The sequence below is a fragment of the Miniopterus schreibersii genome, assembly GCF_964146895.1.
Source record: "Miniopterus schreibersii genome assembly, chromosome: 16".
NCBI lineage: Eukaryota > Metazoa > Chordata > Mammalia > Chiroptera > Miniopteridae > Miniopterus > Miniopterus schreibersii.
In genome coordinates, this window is record NC_138116.1 from 7,385,991 (window position 1) to 7,406,045 (window position 20,055).

General features: G+C 49.5%; 2 protein-coding genes across 6 annotated transcripts in view; one reads left to right on the top strand and one right to left on the bottom strand.

Annotated features, from left to right (window-relative positions):
• The window catches only part of ARSG (arylsulfatase G), a 79,860-nt gene that overhangs the window by 54,724 nt on the left and 5,081 nt on the right, over window positions 1-20,055 (bottom strand). For 2 of the 5 annotated variants that reach the window (XM_081162112.1, XM_081162109.1), the window contains exon 1: window positions 4,203-4,342. The exons of 1 other annotated variant lie outside the window; for it this stretch is intronic. The gene's annotated coding sequence lies outside the window, so the exon portion shown is untranslated. Of the gene's footprint in view, window positions 1-4,202; window positions 4,438-20,055 lie in introns of those variants that run through there. 2 more of the 5 variants (XM_081162111.1, XM_081162110.1) reach the window with 2 other exon arrangements.
• On the top strand, window positions 4,493-19,950 carry SLC16A6 (solute carrier family 16 member 6). The gene is made up of 6 exons (XM_081162115.1): window positions 4,493-4,680; window positions 11,065-11,303; window positions 12,255-12,398; window positions 13,272-13,400; window positions 15,218-16,036; window positions 17,771-19,950. Exons 2-6 carry the CDS (start codon window positions 11,072-11,074, stop codon window positions 18,019-18,021), a joined length of 1,575 nt encoding a protein of 524 aa, XP_081018241.1. The 5' UTR covers window positions 4,493-4,680; window positions 11,065-11,071; the 3' UTR covers window positions 18,022-19,950.

The following is a 20,055-nucleotide window of genomic DNA, read 5'->3' on the forward strand; positions in this document are numbered from 1 at the left end:
GGGTCCCTCCTTGCCTCCTGTCCGTAACACAGTCCTGGAGCGCCCGTCTAACTTTTCTGTGCCACCCCCTACCCATCTGGAAATGAGAATGTGTACTGCTCCAAAGGGGTTAAAATAGAAAACTCACACTTACTGTTCCAGGGAACAGCAGGACAGGCCGTGCGTGTTTAGACAAGACGGGGAAAAGCAGCAGCTCCCTTTGGGCAAGATTTTTATTCCTGGGACTTTGAGGAGCTCGGCGGGTGGGGCAATGCTGAAAAGTAGCCAAAGAAGGCCTGATTTAATCACAGCAAAACCCAGCACCTTCCAATATTTCCAGTTAGATATTATGACCCACAGTGGTGTCATAAAAGTGAAGCTGACATGCATTTATCCGAAAAGCAACGCGACTGAAATCACTTGCTCCTGAGAATTTTTATTCTTGTTTTGTCTTGTTCTGCAACAGGTTTGGGGATGGTTCACAGATGCCTCCTCAAAGCCATGTGGTCTTTTTGCTTTTTAAGTAGTAAGAGGAAGACAAAGTACAGGAGCAGTAAACTGAATATTGAGAAGTCTGGGAACAAGTATCAGTGTTGAAATCAAATGAAACTTACTCCAGAGGGAGTGAGACACACCCAGGGATACATCAACACCAGGCCGAATGGTAACCGGGCATAACAGATCACCACCTCCTCTACTGTCGGAGGTGGGGAGGTGACCGCCCTGTCCCCAAATCCAGCATACTCTCTCTTACCTGCTGCCTTCCCTCATGTGGCTCACCCCTCACTCTTCCCTCTTGCCAGTTCTTGCAAGGTCTGTCCTCCTTCCTAGGCTTCACTGATTTCCATCTTCCTCAACCTCCCAGCCGAGTCCCAGGGCCTCATTCTAATCCAAGCACATGCTCAGCTGCTAAAACCCCTACACAGGTTAACGCAGATAACCAGCCACCCAGGGCTTAGCCCCTCCCATGCCCAGCCCCAGCAACAGGTGCATCTCCCTACCATGGGAGAGCAGAGGCGACATGGCTAGTGAGGGCAGAACTGGGATTCAAGGTCAGGTTCCAGAGCCTGTCCTCACGTGCGTCTTACATCATAAATTATATACCCCCTACCTGGCCTTCAAGGTCTATTTTGGTGACTCTTAGACTTGTTTTATCTCCTTGGGGAGAACTTATCCATGAAGGTGGGGGCAGATCTTTCCTGTCCTCACATTAATATGGGCCTAGTCAGTGACCTGCATTACCTTATCCTATTTCTCTGAAATAGAGATATTGTGTATAAATTGAAATTTAATATTTTACACTTTACTCCAAGTGTGAAAAAAATCCCTTCCGAACTTAGTATCACAATTATGACTGTAAAAATTTATACTAAAATATAAATTTTGACAATTATTAAGCATAAGATAATCTTATTGGAAATGTGTCTTTAACAAGATGGACTGGGGTATGCATATTGACTTGAAGAAAGGCAGTTTCCCTGACATTCTATTTCAGTACTCCCCCAGAGGCCTTTACAGGTGGAGCAGGTTGCCCAAGTGCATTCCTGGCTCTGGCTAAGCAGGGCAAGGCCAGCAGCTGTGCAAGACTAGTGGTGCCCAGGCCTGAGCCACACACAGTGGGTTCTCAGACAGTCAGGTTTAGGAATGAGATGATGTTCTGGGCAGTCAAGGACTCCTGCAGAAGGCCCCTCAAATGCTCCCCCCTCTTCATTTCCTGCTCTGAAAACCCAGCCCTCCAAAGCAGGCTTGCTCCCCCTCCGGGCTCCAGACAAGATTCCTTTCAATCTCCTTACCCCCAAGCTGCAGTTCTCACGGGCTGGTAAATGCGGTGAGCTTATTTGCAAGCCAGGGTCATATCTGCTTGGCAACCCAACATGAAGACTAGAAGTTCTACAAATGTTGACAGAGACCAGGCAGGCCAATTTTGCACAAAGGAATCTGTTTTCATGCAAATGACCCTAAAGGAGAAGACTAGAAAAAAGAGCAGTGGGATGGTTCTCACAGCCAATTGATTTCCAGAGAAGGTGCAGAGGGACTTTTTAAGGGCATCATTACAGCCCTGCCCACTGTAAGTGAAGGGCCAAGGGGCTCTGCTGTCACTTGGCTGCCACAGGCACAACAGAGAGGCTAAGAGGGGAGATGAGCCCCTTACTTAATTTCGTGATTTTTCTGGTTCTCTACTCCAGACTCCAAGGGTTCTTTTATTCAGGTTTAGAACTAAACAGGGGTAGTTTTGTTTGGGGAGGTGATCACCATGGCAATGCAGTGCCTTCCCTGGAGGACTGAAATAAGCAGAGGTTTTCACGCTTGGTCTCACTAGGATTGAGGGAACGAAGTGAGGGCAGCCAGCCTCAAACCAGGCGGGCACAAGTCACTGGTTTGTGGCTGGCAAGGCTGCATTTTCCAGCCAACTCGCTGTTATCCAAACACAGGTGGCACATGTAATCTTCAGATGAGCTCTACTTGCAAAATGGGCCAGAGTGTATTTGTAAGTGTGAGAAACCCTGGGCAGATCCCTCCAGCGCTCTGTGCCTCAACAGTTCTCATCTAGAAAATGGGGATGAGTGTCGGCCGCTGAAGTCTGATGATGGGGCTAAAATTAGGTCACATGTAAGGCACTTAGTAAAATGTTGGGAACAAAGCAAACCTGTAAAAATTAATTACAATATTAATTAAAATAATATGGATAATGCCTTATTATTATTATATTATTACAGTTCTGTCCCCACAACAGCCAGTTGTTTCACTTTTGGTGATTACAATCAGTTTCCACATATTGTTATGTGTGGATTCTTCACAAAACTGAAAAAAGGATCGCTTGCAGGGTCTTTGAGGAGTGGGGTCTTTGGGCTTGGTGAGCCATAAATAACAAAACAATGAGACCTAAGGGGTGCCCAGAGCTAGCCATATGCCAGTCACTTCCATCTGAAATTTACAGGCATCAAAAATTAAACCTTTCCATTCTGGGAGCACCACCATCGTTCCCACTTTACAGATTTGGAAGTTGACGCTCTAAGTTTAGTTACTCCAAGGTTGCAAAGCTCATCGGCGGCCCCCGGCTGTAGAGCACTGGCCCTAACAACACACTGCACCAGCACACCTGCCCCCACCTAGCTCACGCCCCAGCTCAGCAACTGCACAGAAAGGCATTTAACCCAGTTCACACCACCCCCAAATCACCAAGAAAACCAGGCAGCCAGCAAAGACGGGTTTTTATCAAAATTCACATCGCCCGTTCTTCCTTGTGGCGACCCTCCGCGCACGCATTCTCAGGCTAGGTCTCCCGGTTTTGACATGAGAACCACAATATCCGAACCCCAACCAAGGCGGCTGGGGAATGCGGAGAACAAGGCCTTTGCCTCCGGGCAGGCGCCAAATGGGTCCTGGGGTCTGAGGTGGTCACCGGGGAGCACAGTCTGCGTCCCCGCGGGCTCCGAAACGCCTGGGGCCCGGCACACCGCTTTGTCCCCAGGACGGTTCTTCCCTGAGGTTTCCCGAGCGCACTCTCTGCTGAATTCCCGGTGCCCTCGGGGTGCGGGTCCCTCTGCTACACGGGGCGCCCCGCGAGCGAGGCGGCCGTGCACCTGTGCGGACTTGGGCTCGCGCCCCAGGGCGGTCGGCGTGCGCCCCCGGCCGGGGAGGCGGACTCAGCCCCGCGCTCACATCCCTTCGCTCAACGCGGATGCTGCTGCTGCGGAAAAGGGGGGAAAGCGGGGCGCTCTCGGCAGCCCGGCCGCCGGCTCCCTGGGGCCACTGCGGCACTCCCCCCCCCCTCCCGGGACGGGAACTGCGGGGTGCAGGAGTTGACGAAATTGGGGGAAGTTGGCCCTGGAGGAGGAACTTGGGGACCGCGGCGCCGCGCGCGCGCGCAGCTCACACTCAAACTGGAAAGAACCTGTTCCGCCTGCGGAACCGCTACAGCCGCCAGCGCCGCCGGGGACCATCCCCGGCGCCCCTCATCCTACACCCCCAAATCTCAGGACGCGGGGCGGGTCGGGCGCGCAGAGGGGCAGCTGGAGAACGGAGACGGCCCGGGCGCGCTGGCAGAGAGGGCGCAGACGCCCCCAAACAAGTCCGCGTTCGCTAATCGCGGTGCGGCAAAGCGCCGGGGTCCGGTCGGGTCAGGCGCGCAAAGCCGCGCCCGGTTTTGGCCGCGTGCCCGGGACCCCGGCGGCGTTGGCGGGGGGGAGGGGGGTCCCCGCGCGGGACGGCGACGCCGTTACCTTCCGTGACCCCCGGCTCGGCTCCGGACGGGCGCGCGCCCGGCGCGGACCGGGTACACGTGGGCCGGCGCGCGCGCTCCAGGCAGGCCCCCTCCTCCGCGGCGCTCGCAGCACATGGTCGGCGCGGCGCGCCCCCGAGGCCGGCGGAGACCGGCTGCAGCCGGTACAGGATCGGAGAGAGACGGCGACACCGGGACGGGAGACTGGCAGCCGCACGAACAGCCCCGTCGCCGGCGGGTGGGGGGCGGGGGGGAGGGTGCGGCCGGGGTGCCCGAGGCGCGGGAGTCGGTGGGGGGCCGGGGCGGGGCGCTGCGGGCCGGCGCCGGTGACACGCTCCTGAACCAACTTGCGTTAGGCTCCGGCCCACGCCCTAAGGAGTTAAATCTTTCTCGTGTTACCCAGCGGCTTATAAGGAGGGGAGGCCAAGCCTACGCCTTATTGGGAGCCTTTGGGGTTTATTTTCTGCCCTTCTAACTTGGTGAGTTGGTTTTATTATTTTGCATGTTTCAAACTTTGATGATGGGGTGTGGGGTTTTTATTTTCATGCGTTCAGAGCTTTTTTGCCGATGGGTGGCGGGAGGCGGAAGAGAGCGAGCAGTTCCCACTTAACATTTTGGAGAGGTGGTTCCGAAAAACATTCTCTTGACAGAATGCTCAGGGCCACCGGGACGCAGCGCTCTCGCCAGCGCGGGCAGCTGAGAGTTGAATGATCTTGGCCCTGTTCGGTGGGGTCCGGAAAACACCTACAGGCAAGTCTTGGCCTTTGAGCGCGCCCAGCCCGAGAGTAGGGGGCTCCTGACCGCGGGACGAATCGGGGGGACGCCGGGCTCAGCGCCTGCAGGGATTTTCCCCATGAAGCCGCCTGCGCGTCCCAAGCGCCGAATGTCAGAGGCGCCTTCCCCTGGGCTCGCGCGCGCACGCGGGGCGGCCGCCGAGGCGGCGCGAGGGAAAGCGGGGTCCCAGGTCTCCCCCACCCAGAGCTCACTGCCGGGGCGTCAGCGTGACCCCGCCGGGGGAAGGCAGGCATTCCCCTGCCGAGCGCAGGTCCTGCACCTTGAGGGTCACAGCTGTCAGCGGCTCCCCTGCACTTCCAAGCGCCCTGAGCTGCCCGCCCCTGGGAAGCGCCCCTGGAGCTGAGCAGTTCTGTAGCGAAGCAAGATGAGTTTACAGAGGAAATGGGTTATTTCCTTCTCGGCTTTTTCTGTTAAAAAAAAAAAAGCAACAAAAAACAAAACTCCCACCAACCCCCCAAGACAGGTGATAGAAGTTTGTGCGGTGGCCCATAAAATGTCACCCAACCCGGGAGTGTTAGAAAGCACCCCAGAGCCAAGTGCGGAAGAGCGATTGCAACTTGTCAACCAGGAAGCTAGTTGTTTGCGCTGCTAGGCGCTGGGGCTGGTTCTTTCTCCAAGAGATGCTTTCCACCCTGGAGAGTGCCTTTTCTCAGGAATCTTACTGTTTTTGCAAATCATAAGAAAATGAGTGATTTGTTTGCAAAAAAAAAAAAAAATACCACGTGCTTATGCTAAAATCTCGAAGGGATGCATCTCTCCCTGTCCCAAGCACCATGAAGTGGCATTTTTTTTTGGGGGGGGGGTAATACATCCTGCCGGGTGGATACAGAAATACCTCTTGTCATGACTAAGGGAAGGGTGGCCAAGGTAGAGAGTTACACTGTGTAAATAAACAATGCAGCCAAGTGGAAAAGCTCCCTCTGTCTTAATGAGTACCGCTAACCCTGAGCTTTCCTTCTGTGGTTTCCAAAAAAAGGGTTTTCCTCAGTGGAACTCCTGAGGAGGACACTTAAATTAGGGGCTCCGGTTTCAACATCATGATCTTGTAAATATGGGTGAATTGGTTGTATCTGGTGATTCAACGCTGCTGAGGCAGCCCTACAGGTTAGGTTTGGGATTTTTTTTTTTTTTTAATAGAGAATTCAGATGAACTTCACCTAAGTACAGAATCATTTTGACAACTGGGACGGAAACAACTTGTCAAAAGCTGTTATCCAGGCTGCGCCTTTAAGAAGAATGGATGTTGGCAAATGCATTGCCCAGGCTTTGCTTTTCCCAGTGGCCACCACCATTTCCACCCAAAGCTTGCATGTTAAACTTGACTCTGAACTGACCCTGGACGAACACTCTGAGGGTCTATAATAACCCAATATTTTGCATTCTGCATGCCCAGGCCTCAAAAAAGACAAACCCATGGGTTTTGCATCCAAGGACTCAACATGGGTTGAAAAAAATTAAAGGGTAGCTTAGAACAAGTCAGAGTCAAAGACTACCATAGATTCTAGGTCTTCAGGGCAGGAAGAGATCTGAGGTCATTGGAATCTAGTTCATCTACATTGCTTACCTGTAGAGGACACTGACCGTCCAGGAGCAAAGCAATTCACCCAAAACCACAGAGCCATTCAACTGGCCTCACCAGTTAGATCCCCCACACAGTAAACTAATGTCCCTTCCCATCAGATAAATTCACATGACCATAAAACTGAAACAGACACGTATTTCCCTATTCTGGAAGAATCTGTAGAGGCTGCTAAGTAACTGGGTTGAAAAGTCAGGCTTTAGTTTATTGCTTTGTTGAGGCTGACAGTCTGTTGGGCCAGGTGGCCTGCTGAGTTGAATGGAAGAAAGGCCAGTCCGGGAAAGCATTTATTCTGCAAGCAGGGACTTCCTCATTTGATGACTTGTTTTTCTAAGAAAAGAGCAGTGCATTGCTGAGGAGCACCCCAAGACTCATAATTTGCTTAGTAAGCTTTTATTGAGCACCTGCCATGTGCACTGCCAGGCACTTGGTCTGGAAAGAGCTGCTAATACCCGTAGGTGCCCGCCCTGTGTGATCATACATGCAAAGTAAGTTATTATCTGGCACGGTTTAGAAACCAGGTTATCCTATCAGTCTATACATCTTCAAGCTAAATTTAATAGGAGACAGCATGCTTTAGGGTGATGAAGTCATAAACTTGAAAGTAGGACTGGGTTCTGGAGCGCCATCTTTCCTCCGTGGCATCCCCGTAATAACAAGAAGGTTTCAGTCCTCCAAAAACCTAAGAATGCAGGTGAAAGTTACATTTGGACCTGGCTTCAGGAGAGTAGCCCAGATGTAAAGCCAAGTTTTAAAAAGCAAAGGGATCGAACACCCTAAAGGGACTCAGAAAGTACCCAGAAGGGGAACAATCAAAAGGCTGCCATCTTCTAACGAGGGGATCAGATCTCACCAAGGCCCAGCTATGTTTCACGAACATTTCCAAGAACCATCTAGCATGTGCCCCTTCTTTCTAGCTCCCTCATTTCCTTGGGCCCCCAGCTTTGGCCTGAGGAATCAGGTGAGTAATAAAACTCAGTGCTGAATACAAAAAGATCAGCTGTGAAAGCTGGATGGAGCCTTAAAGGTTCTCAGGAAATCTCTGACTAACAAGGACCTCAGGCCCAAAGAGGTGCAGTGACTTTCACAAGGTCACACAGTGAACTGGTGAATCAGGTCACAGACCTCTCCCTTTACACACCGAAGTCAAGGGAGCTTTTATTTTTTGGGGGGGAAAAAAGTTTCCTTACAATTTTTATGTAAAACACCCCTCTCCCTGGCCTTTAAAATGCTGTCCTGGAGGCTGATTCTGCAGGGCCCAGGAGGCAGGAGATTTGACTCTGGACCATTTGGGTCAAGTCCCTTCACCTCTCTGAGGCTCCGTTCTCCAATTTTGCAAAATGAGCAGCATTGTACACAGAGGGGATGGACAAGATGAGGTCCTTCCCTTTCCGCTTTAACATTCTGTAATTCCAACTCCATTCTGGGGCTGCAGGTTGATCCTAATCCCACCAGTTATGCCCACACAAACCACTGATCACGACAGACAAAGAAAGAGGGATTCGCACCCATCGCCAGAGCTGAGAACGCTGGCCTGAGGCAGAGCCTTCTGTGATGGGTCAGCTCGTATACAGAAAGTGCGCAGTCCTGGTTGGGTAAATGCACTCCAACCGCAAGAGCCTGTCTTCATCATGCGGTCATTTTAGGCCAAAGAGAGATCCGGTTCATTTCTGGGCCCTCATCTCCTTTATCCCAGTATGGTTTTTTAATCCCAGTATGTTCATATTCAGGTTGGCGCTGAGCCCTCTATTCAGACTGTAAGATCTGATGTGCACCCTCCTAGCTTAGGACGATTGTGGTAACCTGGCCTTGGACGGTTCTTGTCCGAATGTGCTGAACTCGGGGAGGACAATGCCAGATGGTTTTAAATATGCATTTCAAACTTGAGGCTCTTATTATCATCATCAACAAACATTTAAGTACATGGAGGCAGAGACATCTCTCTGCCTTTTCACTATAGTGTTCCTGAGGCCTGGCATGGAGCCTGGCACTTAGTAGGTACTTTTTTGAGAAAAATAAATAAAAGTTATCTGCAGGGTACTTGGAAATGGGGGAGGACAGGACATTCAAGGGATGTAGAACCCAGATTTTGTTTTCTGTGAGCTTAAAATTTAATAGACCAAATAACATAGACTCATTCAAGTAAATAACACCCAGTTATCAAATGAGACCTGTCACATGGAGAAAGCCCCTTAGGTTGAGTCAGTCAGAGGGAGCATCACAGAAGATGGATTTTCATGGCACCGGGCCCTGAAGGTGCCAGAGGGGGCACCCAGCTTGGGGAAGGGCGGGGCCACAGGCAAGGTGGTCAGAGCCTGGAGGGCAAGGAGGCGTCCATCTGGGCCATGGCAGGTGGGTCAAGTCAGAACAGACAGAAATAAGGCTCCAAAGACAGGTTGGGGTTCAATTCTGAAGGACACAGGAAGTCAGGCTAATGGTGGATTTTATCGTTCAGAATGAGGAAAACCATTGCAAAACCCTGAGGAAAAAAAAAAGTCGAGCCAATGCAGCGTTTCGGAAAGACTGATCATACGGAACCCGAGGAATCAGAAGGGGACTAGTAAGGGAGCGGTGGCGGGGAGGGGAAACGGACGGAGGGGGAAGGCTGCGGGCGCCCCCGCCCCCTCCCAGGGCAACCGCAGGAGGCGGGGAGGGGTGACTTCCCAATCTCCAATCCAGCGCAGTTGTCGCTCCTGCTCCGGCTGGTGGGCCTGGAAGTCTGGGGGGGGGGGGGGGGGGGCACTGAGCAAACCTCACTGGCTGAAGGGCTGAGGTCAGGGCTCCACCTTAAGTCACCTGCTCTCAGGACGGGCGCAGCAAGGACGGCTGCTCCGTAGCTGCGCAGCCCGCATCTGGGTCTGAGCTGCTGAGCGCCCTTCCCACCTTCCCCTTTGCTCTCGGGAGTGACACACTGACGCGCGCGGAAGGGCACTGGCCTCGGCTGCAGACAGCTTAAAGCTCCTTAAAGCAGCTTGCGCCCTGTTTTATGCAACCAAATACTTAACAGCAACAGGGTGAACCGTATTAACTTGGGGCAGACTGGCTGCTTTTTAAGATTCCTAGAGTAAACTCAGAATATTAGATCCCAACACCAGAAATTGGCAAGTCCACTGGATAATGGGGCTGTGTCCCGTTATTTTTCAGTTTCTCCCCATTTGTCAATAAAACCTGCCTTAGACTTCACACGACGGATACACACCCCCCCTAAAAATTCACTGTATAATTGTAGAGAATTCTTAAACTGAAGATAGGTTAGCATGAAGACCTTAAAACCATGGACTCATTATTACAGATACTAATTTTTAGTTGGGCTAAAACCACACATCACTGTTTCAAAGTAGATGTAACTGCAGAGTCGGAAAACCACAGAGTTCATGTGCAAGAGCCCAAGGCAGATGACTTCCTCCCTCCAGTGCTAAACAGTGTTTCCCCTTACTTGGAGGTATTAAGTTACAGGCCTGCTTGTGTGAAGGTTGGTTGAATGGGAAGCCTACTGAGGTCAGGAGTAACTTAAGGTTAACGGGCTGCCCGGGCCCCCCAGGTTGGCAGTGCCTTCCCTGGTCACTCTATTCTAGAGTAGTACCTGTGGTGTGCATGGAAATTCAACTGCTAATGGACCCGCTGCTGATCACCTTTGATAACTTACTCATGCCAAACTCCCAGAAGACAATTTCCACATCTGGGTTTATAGTTACGTTCTGTCCGTGTCTGTCCACCCATGTGGGACACTGATCATAATCATAAAGCTGCTGACTGGGAAATGGGATCAAGGCCAGGTAGCTGGATAATCTGGTCAGAGGCCTCAAGCACAGATGCACAGAGTGTCGGGCACTCAGTCCCCTGGAAGGTGGTAGATGGACTGTCCGTGTGTGCCTCTTAGCCTGCCTCTTTTTCATTTCTGGTCGACATTCCCTTTGGTCACTTAAGTCTTCCTTTACCTAAACTTTGTCATCAAGCTCAAGGTCATTATTATTTTTTAAAAATATATCTTCATTGATTTCAGAGACAGGAAGGGAAAGGAAGAGAGAGGTAGAAACATCAATGATGAGAGGGTCATTGATCGGCTGCCTCCCGCATGTCCCCTGCTAGGGATCGAGGCCGAGAATCAAACCGAGATCTCCTGGACCCTAGGTCAATGCTCAACCGCAGAGCCACGCCCGGCTGGGCTCAAAGTCATTACTGATCCTTGGTGTGTTGGCCATTCTCTGCCTTTCACTGCCTCTAAATATCTTCCCTGATGCTTTGTTTGTTTTTCCCATTTAATTGCCACAGGTTGGAAGTCTTACTAGCAAATTCTTTAGGGGGATCCATTGTATCTTTTATTATCCAAAGACTTTATACTAACTGCACATGATTTAAATATTCATCCACCTGAGAAATGTGATAAGCAGTTCTCGTCTATTATGTTTGCTAAAGAGTATTAGAATCATCAACCCTCGTGCTATTATTGTTCTGAATTTTTATTTTTATTTTTTACTTTTAATTTCAGATCAAGAATGACCGAGAAGAAATCACAGCTTTGTTCCAGAGCCAATGTTTATACTCAAGTGCCTGATGGGGGATGGGGCTGGGCAGTCGCTGTGTCTTTCTTCTTTGTTGAAGTCTTCACCTATGGCGTCATCAAGTCATTTGGCGTCTTCTTTAATGACTTGATGGACAGTTTTGAGGAATCTAACAGCAGGATCTCATGGATCATATCAATATGTGTGTTTTTCTTAACATTTACAGGTTAGTACATCTTTCACCTTCAACACTATTCTCATTTTAACTTGCCTAACTACGTAATGGTACTTATTGTGTTTCTGATGATGTCTTCCTTGACCTCTTGGCATTTCTAGCCTCAAGTAACGCATTTTTCAGGGGGTTGGGGATGGCAAGAGAAAGAGGAGGTGAAAGGGAAAAGCAGCCTCATTTGCCGGCCTCGACTGCCTTCAATTCAACACACAGGCATTAGACACCTACTGTATGCAGATTCTTAGGGTGTTGAGGATTACTCTGAGGACAGCAGTAACCCCCAGTTCTGCGGGGGATATCATAGTTTTTAGAGAAGCAGCATCCAAAGTACTTGGCCTAGCCCAGCCGGCGTGGCTCAGCAGTTGAGCATCCACCCAGGAACCAAGAGGTCACTGGTTCGATTCCTGGTCAGGGCACATCCTGGTTTTTGGGCTTGATCCCCGGCGGGGCGGGGAGGGTGGGAAGGAGGCGGCCGATCAATGATGATGTTCCTCTCTCATCAATGTTTCTGCCCCTGTATCCCTCTCCCTCCGTCTCTCGCAAATCAATAAAAACATATTGGGGGGAAAAAATGCCATGATCGATCTGCAGCTACTTGAATCTGCAGGTGTAAAACGCAGGAATAAGGACGGCTGACTGTGTACTTGTTTTTTTAGAAACCTGAGTAAAGCGGACCCGCCCAGCTCAAACCCATGTTGTTCCAGGGCCAACTGTAATTCCTGAACTGACTTACGCAGGCGCCGCGGCACAAAGTGTATTGCAGGGTGCACCTCGTCCCTCCGAGGCCACCACCTACGGGAGGGAACCTGATTAGGGCTCATGCTTTCGTGTCGCGTCCGTCCCGGGCACCTTCTCTCCGTGACGGAGACTTTAGAGGAGGGGCCGCTAGAGCCCAGCCGCGGCCTCCGGGGTAACCGTCCCTTGCGCTCTGCGCTCTTTCCCCAGCTCCCCTCTCCACCGTCCTCAGCAACCGCTTCGGGCACCGCCTGGTGGTGATGGCGGGGGGCCTGCTGGTCAGCACCGGGATGGTGGCCGCCTCGTCCTCCCGTGAGGTTTACCACATGTACATCACCATTGGCATCATCTCCGGTGAGTGTTTCCCTCGGCTCGGAAGTTTTCCAGAGAATGTCGTTCGGAGGCCAAGGAAGGGAGGCAGGGACCCAAACCCCAAGTGTTCTTTCCTTCTCCCTTCCCTTCTCTTTTTAAAAGAAATAGTGCCCTAGGCCGGTGGTTTCGAACAGGGCTGTACGGGCCCCAGGGGATATGAGAATCTGTTCTTAATGCCCAAGAACGTTTTGTCTAACTTTTTATATTTACCAATGAGAAGAAAAAAAACACCTCTTTAGTGATACTGTATGTAGTTTGCCACCAAAAGACATCATTTTCGCAAAGATTTTTATTTCTTTATCTAGTATTTCCCAAATCAGGGTCTAAGGATCCTGAGCCATAGAGGGAGGGTGCAGTGTACTGGGCTTATTCTTAGGGGTCTGAGAAAACGTTTTTCTCTTTAAAAGGAGTCCATACATTGCTGACATATTATATACATATATTCCCTTTATAGGTAGACAGATATGAGATATATAGCATATGTATGTATATATAGCTAATTGTCACACTTTAAAATTTTTAGATATTTCTATACATATCAAAACTCAGTTATTTCCAAACTCAACATGAGTCATGTCCACTGTGAATTATATACATGTGGAAAAAAATGCAAAAGGGCAGGAAAAAAAAACACCCCAGCAAACAGTTTTTATACTCCTCGCATCCCAAAACAACTGCTGCAGCTTCTCCAGACCTCTAATGAAACCCATTTTTCTTTGCTACAACACCTTTTCCAGAATGAATTACTGGGCTCCCAGAACTTAGGATTTAAAAAATAGACACAGAACCCCCAGCTCTCTGCCTGCACCTCCCGGTGCCCGGCCGCGGCGCTCACTGTTCTTTGGACTCGCGCAGGTCTGGGGTACTGCTTCAGCTTCCTCCCGGCCCTCACCATCCTCTCCCAGTACTTCGACAAAAGACGTTCGATGGTCACCGCGGTGGCTTCCACGGGCGAGTGTTTCGCTATGTTTGCCTTTGCACCAGGTAGGTGGTCACAGTAGCCTGTGTGTTAATGTGGCACCGGGGAAGCCGCCCGGCTGTCCTTGCTACACTGACTCGCCCACAGCTGGCCGCTGGGTGGCTGTCACTGGACGCATAATACGAGGGTACTCGCTTCTCCAGCACATTTTTGGGATCTATCCCCCCTAACCCTCGTGTTAGGAATTCAAACATCTTAATCCCAGTCCACGTTTACACAAATAGGAAGATACATGGCACATATTCAGTATCGAGGCTTGAGACATCCATTCTGAAATCAGTAATTTAACAATTTGGGGTTGTGCATACTATTAATTCTTTCCTTTGTCAAAAAAGCCATATTCAACGTGCGTTTAAATTGTGCTCATAAAGTCAGTTTTATTATCTGTGTGTGGGTCATCTTACAATGGAGTTTTTATCCCTGGTTTAATTCCCTTTTTTTTTTAAGAGTAGTTTTTTTCATTGATTCTTAGAGAGAGAAGAGGGGAGAGGGGGAGAGAAACACCGATATGAGAGCAAAACATGGATTAGCTGCCTCCTGCATGCCCCCTACTGGGCACTGAGCCTGCAACCCAGGCATGTGCCCTGACCGGGAATCGAGCCAGCAACCTTTCAGTGCACAGGATGACACCCAACCAACTGAGCCACACTGGCCATGGCATAATTCCCTATCTTAAGGTTAACTTGTGAATTACTAACAAATAACAGACAGATAACCTTGGAGACACAGATTCATTTCCTACCCTGCCATTTTTGGCGATTGTGTCCGTGGACTGCACTCTGTTCAAAAGAGACACATGTAGAAGATTTTAGGGGTGACCTGTCATAATGTCTGAAGCTTTTCAGATAGTTCCAACCTCCCATTCGGGTGTCCCTCCCACCCTCCAGGCTGCCTCTGGTCAGCAGCCTGGGACCCAACTGACTGGCGGGTGACTTCCACAAAGTAGACACTAGGGAACTGTATCATTTCATTCTGAGGCAGTCGCTGAGCTGCTGTTAGAGTCTTCGTTTACTTTGCACTTAATGCACTGCGACTAAGGACTGAATGGCTGGGTGGATAACGCTGTAGCTCAGAGGCTGGATATTCTATTCTTCAGAGGCCAGAGAGTAAATATTTTAGGCTTCCTGAAAGTCTCTGTCAGAACCTCTCCTCACCTCTGTGGTTGCAGCATGAAAGCGGCCGGAGACGATGAGAATGAATGAGCGTGGCTGTGTCCCAGTCAAGCTTTATTATCAAAAAGAGGCACCGTGTGCCTCAGTGACTGAGCGTCAGCCCATGAACCAAGAGGTCACTGATTCCATCCCCGGTCAGGGCACAGGCCCGGGTTGTGGCCCGATCCCCTACAGGGGGCGTGCAGGAGGCAGCTAATCGATGTTTCTCTCTCATGGATGTTTCTCTCTCCCTCCCTCTCTGTTCCTCTCTCTCTAAAAATCAATAAAAACATATTTTTTTAAAAAAGAGGCCGAGGATCGGATTTGGCCTGCATGTTGCTGTTTGCCGAACTGATGTAGGCCAAAAACTTAGTCCACCTCTATGCCCCTACCTGGCAAAATGCACCGTCCAATGCTCTTTAGGAGGCCCGGGCTGACAATTTTTGTGTTATATATAATCATTATGCACATTTTCTCCTTAATGATTCCTAGAAGCACCAAAATACAGAATAAAGGCCAATACAGGTGGACTGCATTCGCACTACTGAGTAAATTGTTTCAAAAATTCATTCTAAATCTAAATCCGTATTTCTACTCACTGTTTTCTCTGGATGTTGAGTGGATGTCTGGCCTTAACATTTTCTTTCCGCTTCCCTCCCCGCCTCTCCAAGCATTCACGGCTCTGAAGGAGAGCATTGGCTGGAGATACAGCCTCCTGCTCGTGGGCCTGCTGCAGTTAAACATTGTCATCTGCGGGGCAGTGCTGAGGCCGATTCTCATCAGAGGACCAGGGTCACCGAAGATAACTGGACAGGAAAACCCAAAAGAAGTGCAATACATGCTTGAAAACGAGAAAACACGCACCTCGATAGACTCCATCGACTCAGGAGTAGAACTAACTACCTCACCTAAAAACGTGCCTAGTCACGCTCACGTGGAACTGGAGCCCAAGGCCGACGTGGAACAACAGATCCTGGAGAAGACCAGCCCCAGGCGGAGCGACAGCAAAGGGCCCCTTCTGGACTTCTCCGTGTTGAGAGAGAAGGCTTTCCTCTGTTACGCGCTGTTCGGCCTCTTCGCGACGCTGGGGTTCTTCGCGCCCTCCTTGTACATCATCCCCCTGGGCGTGAGCCTGGGCCTCGAGGAGGACCACGCGGCTTATCTCTTATCCACCATGGCCATCGCCGAGGTTTTCGGGCGGATCGGCGCCGGGCTGGTGCTCAACAGCCAGCCCATCCGGAAGATCTACATCGAGCTCATATTTGTCATCCTTCTGGCTCTGTCTCTGTTTGCCTTTACTTTCGCTACTGAATTCTGGGGTTTAATGTCCTGCAGCGTGTTTTTCGGTGTTATGATTGGAACGGTAGCCGGCACCCACATTCCGCTGCTGGCAGAAGACGACGTCGTGGGAATTGAGAAGATGTCTTCTGCTGCCGGAGTCTATGTCTTCATCCAGAGCATAGCGGCACTCGCTGGGCCGCCCCTGGCAGGTGACGTAAATACACCAAATCCAAACCCTTGTCGACTATCCCTTCCCCCCTTTTTTTTAAGTTTTTATTGAATTTAGAGAGAGGGGAAGGGAGAGGGAGAGAAACCTTGATCGGCTGCCTCCTGCACGCCCCCTACTGGGGATCCAGCCCGCAACGCAGGCACGTGCCCAGGAATGGGACCGGCGACCTCTCGGTGCATGGGATGAAGCTCAGCCCACTGAGCCACACCACCCAGGGCTCCCCCTCCACCATTTTTATTTATTTACTTACATATATATTTTTCAAAATACGTCTTTATTGACTTCAGAGAGACGAAGGAAGAGGGAGAGAGAGACAGATAAAAACATCAATGATGAGTCATTGATGGGCTGCCTCCTACATGCCCCCTACTGGGGATTGAGCCCGAAACCCGGGCATGTGCCCTGACTGGGAATTGAACCTCAATCTGGCTTTTTAAATGTAGAGTTGGACAGGTGGAACATCTGTAATCTTTCTGGACCTGAAGCATAGTTCAGCATGACACTGTTTAGGGCAAGAATATTATTAAGGAAGACTGGAGATAGGCTCTACATGGAAATCATATTATAAAGTGGGCACTATCGTATAGATTACGTAATCTATAATATTTACTATTCCCTTATTAATTGTGCTGGCTTCCTGTTTGAGTCTGATTTTAATGTCTACTGATTTTAATACTTCCATAGAATTACAGAGCTGGCAGAATTAGAGATTACCCGAGCAACTCTCTTGACTTCAATGTGAGGAAATTCAAGGTCAAAGATTGTGAGCCGATGGTCCAATGGCAAACCAGGGACCAGGTCACTGTGCCCAGGCCTTTCCCACCACCTTGCCTTATAAATGCTAGAGGGGACCCATGGATTTATAACTTTGTTAACCTCTGACTTAGAACAACAGAACTAAGGGACGTCTGTGAGTCACCTTCCCTTCTTAGGAGGCTGTGAGGGAATTGAGCACAGAGCAGCACCCTGCATTTACTCAGTTGATTACTACAGAATATTTCCTGCCCTGGCCGGTGGGGCTCAGTGGTAGGGCATCAGGTTTGATTCCCAGTCAAGGACATGTACCTGGGTTGCAGGTTTGATTCCTGGCCCCAGTTGGGGCTCATGCAGGAGGCAACCAGTCCATGTGTCTCTCTCTCTCATCCTCTCTCCCTTCCACTGTCTAAAAATCAGTGGAAAAAATATCCTCAGGTAAAGATTAACTATATATATATATGTGTGTGTGTGTGTGTGTGTATATATATATGTGTGTATATATATATATATATATATTTCCCTGTAGGAAGGACATGGGAATGTTTCATCTTAGACCTGAAATAGGTCTTTAAAGTTATTGGGACTGAAAATCTTACCTCTTGTGAAAAAACATCTGAAATGAGCCCAAGTGAAAATGATAGAGCTCCTTCCCCTCTTAAGAATATTTATTACCTTTTCAAAGAAGCACAAGTCTCATGGTCCCACGTTTTAGATTCTCTACTGGGACAGATTAGCCCACGAAGAGATTTTAGGGACACCGTTATTTCAGCTGCTAATAAATATGTTGTATGTTTGTCTGATTTATCCCCCCCCCAGTCTAGAAGAGAGTCCTACCTTCAACACTCCTTAGGGAAACAGGATAAAACAAAGAAGGCAAAGGGAGTGAGAGGCGTGGGAGCGGGAGGGCCGGGGGAAGGGCCGATGCCCGCTGCTAACGGCTGTGAACGCTCTCTCCCAGGCCTGCTGGTCGACCGCAGCGAGCTCTACAGCCGAGCCTTCTACTCCTGCGCCGCGGGCATGGCCCTGGCCGCCGTGTGCCTGGCGCTCGTGAGGCCGTGTGCCAGGGGACCGTGCCAGCGCCGCCCGGCAGAGGCGGGAAGCGCGGAGAGCTATCGCGGGCGAGCTTTACAGGACATACCCGAAGACTTCCTTGAGATGGACCTGGGCAGAAGCGAGCATAAGGGTCCCAGAAAGCCAGAGGCAGAATGACAGGCCGGCTGGGGGGGCGCGCGGGGGACACGGCGGCGGACGGGCGCTAACCGCCCCGGCCACCTTCAAAACGACCCTCTAAAGGGAATGTACACACAAACGCCACTCCCAACATACTTTTCTTTATTGTTAAGTTTTCCTTTCCGCTTGTTCCTAAAGCCAAAACAGAAACAACCAAATGCTCTTCCATCCGCGGCTGTGGCTGTGGCCGTGGCCGTGGCCGTGGCTGTTCCGAAGCGACGCACAGGTGGGGAGGACTGGCTCCCGGTCCAGTTTCAAACAGCCGCCTAAACGGGCACAGTGGTTTCCAGAGCTCTCCCACCGCTAAAACTGCTACATTGTGAAACGGCACCTAGCCCAGGTCACTGCAATGACATTGGCCATCCAAAGAAAAAAAGAATCTCAACTCTCTTCTAAAATTTCTCGTTTCCAGAACTATGAACGAATTGTTTAAACCCCTTTGAGAAATACTGAGGTTTACATTAAAAATGAATAGCCTCTTAATTTTCCAAGTATTCCATGGAAATGAAGTACATACATTTGAAGACCAAACGTTTGGCTAATAGATGGAAATTTCTATATATACATATAAACTTGAAACACATGAATGGGAAGATTCCCACTTCTTTTCATGGCCAGTCATTTCCAGAAGTATTTCACATAGAATATACAGAATAGATTCAAAAATGCATCTCCTGTTGCTTTTAATTATTCAGAAATATGTGACTGTAGAGTCTTTAATTTAAACCACTATTTATTATTAAGTTATTCTAGGATGATTAAAGTAGTCAAAAGAAATATAACCTGGGACATAAGCATCATTCTTACCTCCCTTCTGCAATCCTTTAAAAGCCCCAACGGAGACGACTTCTCGCAAAGTTACTCCAGGAGGGCCACGTGGGAACGACCCTTGCGTTTGATTAAGGGCAGCGGGCGCTATTTACAGCGGGGACAATGACGAGTAGCAAATTGCCTTAGCATTTTAAAACGATGTTTCATCGCCTAAGAATACTTGAGGATCTTCTTCGATCAGAATTCTATTTCGTTGACTTGTTGAAGCAATTCTGATTCAGAAAAGAAAACCATCTGACCGCAGAAGCATTTCTGCATTTCGCGTGGGGCAGCAGGGACGCTTATCTTACCATCACGAGTTACGAGTGGCAATCGGCATCTTCCCTAAACTCCGGTTGCTCTCAGTCGCCAGAGTTTTCAGGGTACCCGATCGTCGTCGTTTTTTGCAGTTACACTACATGTATAGTATTTCTCATCGTAGCCGTTTTCGGTAAAGAAGGCGAGTGGGAGGGTAACGGCGGGTTTCTGCTCCTAGGACCGACTCTCGCTCCGCAGGCGACGGTCCGCCTTCTCCGTCTTCACTGTTAATTTATGACAACTCAGGGGGAAACAATGTAACAAAGCCTAGTTTGATTACAGGTACACAAAGCTTGAATCTTTCTCTGCACTGAAGTGAAAGTGGCATAGTTCCTCACCGCCTGCTAGATCTTGTACAGAATTTTATCAGCCATAGAAATAGGACAATCTGTCAATCTCTGGGGAGGGTGGGACTGGAAATGACAAAGTGTCCGTCCAAAAAAAGACACACCTAAACCGAGGTGGATGTAGCGGATCTCTGTCACTGCTTGAGAAGGACTTTGAGCTTGTGACAGTGTTGCAGACTTACATGACTTCAGCACTTTATAACAATTTTTACTATGAATGTTAAATACAGTTTAATATTTATAACTGATTTCTGAGCTACGTGCTCAATGTCCATTCTGTTAACTGCATGGAAAAAAAAATGCCAATTTCAGCTTGTCAATAATCAAGGTTTTCAATGTTTGGAAGAAAATGAAAACAGGATTGCTGATTTGTTCTGTACTAGGGACATTCTGGTACTTCTAGATTTGCAATAAATGAATGGCTTTTTTATTTAAAGAGACTGATTAGTCTTTTATTGACTCATTGGCATTCACTGTTTGATCCAATTAAAGTTATAAAAACAATTTCTGAAAAAGCTTTTCACTCTACTAGAGACAC

Coding starts and splice junctions, on each gene's coding strand:
- SLC16A6 (XM_081162115.1), top strand. CDS start 11,072: ATGACCGAGAAGAAATCACAGCTTTGTTCCAGAGCCAATGTTTATACT. Junction 13,401..15,217: donor TATGTTTGCCTTTGCACCAG/GTAGGTGGTCAC, acceptor CGCCTCTCCAAG/CATTCACGGCTCTGAAGGAG. Junction 16,037..17,770: donor CGCTGGGCCGCCCCTGGCAG/GTGACGTAAATA, acceptor GCTCTCTCCCAG/GCCTGCTGGTCGACCGCAGC.